This window comes from Seriola dumerili, unplaced genomic scaffold (assembly GCF_002260705.1).
Source record: "Seriola dumerili isolate Sdu_G_001 unplaced genomic scaffold, Sdu_1.0 BDQW01000025.1, whole genome shotgun sequence".
In the NCBI taxonomy this organism is placed as follows: Eukaryota; Metazoa; Chordata; class Actinopteri; order Carangiformes; family Carangidae; genus Seriola; species Seriola dumerili.
In genome coordinates, this window is record NW_019174280.1 from 12,805,232 (window position 1) to 12,811,316 (window position 6,085).

Here is a 6,085-nt window from a genome sequence, read left to right on the forward strand (position 1 = left end):
GCTGCAGATGTGTCAAAGCAACTCCCCCATTCACACTCACACACACAAACACACACACATACACACACAAAAACACACACACCCTGCTGATGCCAAACTCTGCCTCCTTCAATCCAATCTGCAGTTTGTTATTTTTCTTTCTTCTCCTGCCATCTTGTTCCCTCACTTCCATCCTATCTCCTTCTATCCACCCATCCATCTTCCATCCTCCCTCCTTCGCTGCAGCTCCTTGCCCTCCATCCTTTATTGTTCGCCCGCCCACCCACACCCTCCTTCCTCTTACCCCTCTATTCTTCCTCTCCCTCCCTCCCTCTGTTCTCCTCCTCTCCAGATGTCCTGTTCCTATCTTCCAGACTCCCTTGCTCCTTTCTTTCCCTTCTGCCTCCTGCTCTCTCGGTCTCTCTGAGCCGGGCTGACTTCCTGACCTCCAGAGGCCCCCGTTACAGCGCTGCATGACCCCCCCCTTGTTTAGATTGCTTTCACTCAGCCTGTGTCTGCCATAGAAGCTCAGACAATGAATTTTTAAGTCTCTAAACAAGGGCTGAACTGTGATTTCTGGCTTCCTCTGCAGTTTGCAATTCTTCTGAGTACAGAATTTTTTTCTGAGGGGAAAGAGAGGGAAGCGCAAGAGGAGAGGAAAGAGATGTCAAGAGAGGCCGCGATATGATATGAATTCTCAGCCGTCTAAAGGAGGGGGGAGGAGCGAGGAAGATGGGAATAGGAGAGCGACTTCATCAGTGTCTTTGACCCTGTCCTGTCCTTGACTCCCCAGCGGAGGTGCACCTTGAGAAGAGCCCATGTGACGCTAGTGCTCATGCTCACATATGTACACACACACACACACGCATGTATACACAACAGTCCCTCAAGGCTCCATGTTCTCAAGGCTATCAGTGGAGTGAGGGTGGCTGGTGTTTGCTCAGCTTTGAGGCCTGCTTCCTGTCCCACTGGTCTCCTAAGCTCTGATCCACACTTCACAAATGACGGACATGAGGAACTGACACGGTTGCGAAAATGAAGAAAATCAAGCACTTAAAAAAAAAATTAAAAAAACGGCTGAACGAAGAATCCACTGCGACTCTGCCCAAATCTTTTCCGAGTTGGTTGGACTCTTCAGCCATGGCACAGTCTTATCAGTGGCAGAGGGGGTTGGGGACAAGCGCAGTGAGGGGTAGGAAGACAGGGGACATGGGTTGTGTTTGCCCAAAGTGACAGTGTGGGCCAAGGGCTTATCAAGGCCTTTGTAGATTATCGATCGGAGCAGATATGTGAGGCACAGGGGCCTATGTGCGAGTGTGTGTCCGAGGTTCGGGAAGCTCTGGCTTGACTCACTGAAATGTCACAGGCCTGTTTCAACTCCTGTTTTTAAACTGGTGTTTCACTGTCAGCAGAAGTGAGAGTGTTCTTAAGATGCAGTCACTTCACTGTCAGATGACCCCATCTGGAATGTAGTGCATTACAGAAATCTATAAATGACCCCTTTCACACAACGATACAGTGGCCGAAAACCATGGGAAGTGCTGGTATTCCCAGGCTGAGTTGCGGTTAGGAATTAACCTGGCTGGCAGCGGGGGCTAAATGTTGTGTCCCTGCATTTCATCCTTCAAGGCTAAAGCTCACTAGCGCACACACTCACTTACACACACAGCCTTATCTTCCAGGGTCTCATCTTGTTTGGCCAACGCTGTGCAAATAGAAGGTGCAATACATCTCCTGACAGTTCCCAAAAGCAAGGGGGAGAAACACGTTGGCCAAACAAACAGCCAACCCTGAGTCACCGAGAGAGAAGAGATTTCTCAGGCTTCACCGAAACACACACACACACACACACTTGCATGCAGTGTGTGTAACAGTAGCTTTTATTTAAGGGCTTGGGCCTCTGGCTACCTTTTTAAACGTTTGTCTAAGCAGTCTTAAGACAGGGGCCGCTGCTGGAGTGAATAGCTCCCAGCAAGCCGTCCACAGGCTCCTATTGTCCTCTGTCATATTTTATTATCTCATCAAAAAGCAGGAAATCCGATTCCCTCTCTCTGAAAAAGAGCTTATCCTTCTGTCTCAAAGCAACCTGTCACGAGAGAGGGAGATGGAGAGAGGTGGAGAGAATGGGGGAGAGGGGGGAGTCAGTGAATGAGAGTGATTAACTGCCTCAATGCTGTCAGAAGTCCCTCATTCTTTCTTCCTTCTTTTCTTTCTTTCTTTCTTCCAGATTGGTATTTACCCAACACAGAGCACGAGGCAAAGTTTAGGGCAAAAAGTGTGTCTGTATTCGAGACCAGCATTATCCCCTTTGCTGATGCTTTTCTCCCTTTTTCCCTCCTTATCTTCCTCCTTTCATATTGTGTTACACAGGTGTAGAGCAGCAGTCTCTCTTCCTCTCTCCTCCCTCCTCTATCAGTCGGTGAACTACAAAACTCTGCTAAGGAGCAGGAGAGACAGTCCAACCCCTGCTTCTTCTTCATCATCACATCATAGAGTCAAACTCGTGATTTATTCATTACTTTCATATTTGTCCATTTTCATTAACCGCTCAAGCAGAAAAGGATAATTTGATTGTGGCTTAGAAATGCACGCTGTTGTCCAGGTGAACAGTCTTTCCTGCTGCGCTGCTGTGAAACAATCACAAAATATGATTGTGAAGTCGTCTGACGAAAATAAACAAAGTCAGGTTGGAGACAGTGTGAACATCTATATTGACATCTAAAATTAGTGATAGAGAGATAAAAGGGCGTCAGAAAGTTGTCTTCTGGAATTTAGGACTAAGCAGACTTATATCATCATTTTCCAAAGACTCCATTTTCCTTGTTCACACTAAAAACATAACGAAAAACTCAGGAAATTGTTTTGGAAAAGTTAGAAAGAAAAGTGAGAAAAAAGCCAAAGGGAAAAAGGTATTTTCAAATTTAGCCGGCGTACTGTGGATGTAATCTCAGTTGTCTCATTTGCCTTTTCCAGGTGTCATTCCTCCCTCTCTCTCTCACACACACGCACACACATCCCTCGCTCTATACTTTTTTTTTTTTCCTGCCTCTCCCTCCCTCCCTCCCTCCCTCCCTCCCCTCTTTGTACATCTGTCCTTTAATTTTGGGCTCTGCTGAAAAGTTGTTAAAAAGCCCTATGAAATATGTATGAAGGATTGTGAGCCACGCGATTGGCCCCATTTACCGGACAGCCCAGCGAATGAACGGCCACACTGGATAATCCCCCACAATGCTTCTGGAACAAAGGCCCAACAGCTGACCCTAGAGAGAGAGAGAGAGAGAGAAAGAGAGAGAGAGAGAGAGATGAAGAGGGGAAGGGGGGGAGTGAGAGGGGATAGATTGGGACAAGGGAGGGGTTGCAAACAGTTAAGGCTCACTGCTGGTCAGGAGGCAGCTCGCTCACATACACAACTCACACGTACTCACAAAACAAAGGCTTGTGGGACAGGAATAACTCCCTCTGTTCTCCAGCTCGGCTCTCTCTCCTTAGACTCTTCTCAGCCCCTCCTTCTCTCGCCATCTCTCTCCCTCCCTCCCATTCTCACTCTCTCAGTCAAGAGGATCTGAAATACCAATACCCTTTTCTCCTTGACATTGCTTTCTCCTTGCAGTCAGCGTTTTGCTGTCCTTTTATAGTCAAAACGTCAGGAGAAATTCCATGCAGGAATATTCTTAGTAATGCGGCACTCCCTGCGTCTAACGGCTTGGGCGCTACGCTGCACTGGCCCGTTAGTGAGGTCTTTTGGGAAAAGCGTGCACATGCCCACATGCACTCTTACTGTACAACGCATACACAGAGTTGCCCTCAAACTGGGGTCATTGTGCCAGTATTTCAGAGACAGCAGGAGCCCAAACAGTGAATTATATCCACTTCTATCCCACCAGAGGGGAATTCAATATTTGGGGAATCAGGTTAGCTTGTGTTTTCTCTCTCTCTCTCTCTGTCAAACACACACACACAGAGCGCACAAGCTCCTTATTCACGACTCACCTTTTCACTCAAGCAGTGGACAGAGATATGCACACACACTCACACACACACTCACACACACGGGCATCTTAGCCTCCATTCATCACCCCGAGGGGGGGGTTAGGGTGGGGGGGGCGTGTGGCTGTCCCATGTGTGTATGTGTGCATGTAAAGACGCCTGCCTGTGTGTGTGTTTGACTGTGTGTGTACATGTCCGTCTCTGCGTGTGTGTGTGTGTGTGTGTGTGTATGTATGTGTGTGTTCCAATGGCCACTAACCTTGCTGTGTCCTGACACTCCTGATGAGTATCTGCAGGACACTGGAGGAGAGGAGCGGCGTGGAGTGCGCACTGTCAGGCATTTGGGCAAGCTGCTGCTGCTGTATATGTGTGTGTGTGTGACTGTGTGTGTGTGTGTGCGAGCATCAAGGGAGGTGGGCAGGGAGACAGTCAGCATTATCCAAGCAGGTGACCCCTGAAGGCTGCATCGCCCTGGAGCTTCGAGTCGAGGAAAGAGACTCAGCCAAACACACTAGGGTAGCCAGTGTGTGTGTACAGCGAGCGTTATGTAGAGCTCTGTCACAGTACAGGATGTGTCATCTCCTTGGCACAAGGAGGTGTGTGCGCTGGTGTGTGTGCTCACGCCTGCATGAACGTGTGTGTATGTGTGTGTGACAGAGTGTTGGCTTGGGGGAAGGTGTCACAGATCTTTGCCAGACTAATCATCTCCATGGTGTCGGTGAGCGCTGCTGTCAGGGACACTAAAGAGGCGGCGTGTCTCCCCGTTCCCAAAGCATTTAGTACTTCCTCTTTCGCCAGCACCTCTCTGTCGCTCTTCACTCAGCTCCGCTGTCTTGTTTGGTCACAGATTTACAGTGGGACCCATAAAGATGTCACGCTCGCCGTGTTGTAGGGAGGGAAGTGTGGGGTGTGAGAAACCTGAGAATTCACAAGAAGTGGCTTTTCTCAGGCCGACGCCTCAATTGGCTTTTAAGGAAGTAGATACTCAAGAGATGGGAGATTTATGGTTTTACATCCACTGTGAAAACAAGAACATATTCCACAACTGAGGAGTTGACAGTGTTGAGGATGATGCAAAGAAACTACCACAGACAGCAAAATGCAATAGAGCTGTGGAGTAGCAGGAAGTAGAAGTCACAGTGTTGGGTGATCGGCAGTTGGAGTTGGAAACTGTCATTGGTAAAAGATGAGAAACTGTGATAAAAAAATGCCTGCTTGTTTGATGAAAACTCAAAGGCACATGACCGTGTGCATAAAACCACAGGTGAATAAGTCAACTACAACTCCCAAGGAGCATTTCATTTGGAAATATAAAATCACTGAGCTAAAAATTCTGTTGCGTGCATTGCTAATGGCCAGTGGAAGCTAAAGTTACATTTTGCAGAAACCTAATAAAATGTTCTGTCATTTAAAACAGTGTTTTGTTCATATCTACAACAACAAAGCTTTCTGAATCTGAGTTGTTCCTTTGACTGGCAGCTATAACTAAAGCACATGGGTACTGCAGCATTTTGGGCCATCCACTAAACCAAACTGACCGATAAAAATTTGGAAATGTAGTTAATATAATCGAGACCGTCAGCCTTTAGTATTGTTAAATTATCTAGAAGAATTATCTGGACAATTCCTGTAAAAATGATCGATCAGTGATCTTAACTTGTCCGGATGATTAACCAATTCCTTTCTCCCTGTGTCTATAAAGGTCCCCGATCGCTTCCTGGAGGTGGCCGAAATCACACTGAGAGAGTTTTTCAATGCCATTGTGGCCGGCAAAGACGTGGACCCGTCCTGGAAGAAGGCCATCTACAAGGTCATCTGCAAACTGGACAGCGAGGTCCCCGAGATCTTCAAGTCCCCCAACTGTCTGCAAGAGCTTCTACATGAGTAAATTTCTCCTCCTCCTCCTCCTCGCACGATGCTTTGCGCTTTTTCTTTTTTTTTTCTCTCTGATTTCATAGAATTTCAGGATGATATTCTCTTTTGTTTTTATTTTCCCCAACTCTACGTTTGATTTCCTGTTTTTTATTTTTTTATTTTTTGAATGTATGAAAGTTATGAAGTAGCATTCCCAATCTGAAGCCTCTGTGGCAGTTCCTAAATGACCTAGCTATTGTGTTGT

At 47.1% G+C, this 6,085-nt stretch overlaps 1 protein-coding gene across 2 annotated transcripts in view; it reads left to right on the top strand.

The window, feature by feature from the left end:
• The window catches only part of prox1 (prospero homeobox 1), a 28,340-nt gene extending 22,486 nt beyond the window's left edge, over positions 1–5,854 (top strand). For both annotated transcript variants that reach the window (XM_022770480.1, XM_022770479.1), the window contains exon 5: positions 5,669–5,854. In XM_022770480.1, coding sequence (XP_022626201.1) covers positions 5,669–5,854 — 186 coding nt within the window. The remainder of the gene's footprint in view (positions 1–5,668) is intronic.
• The last annotated feature ends 231 nt before the right edge of the window (positions 5,855–6,085 follow it).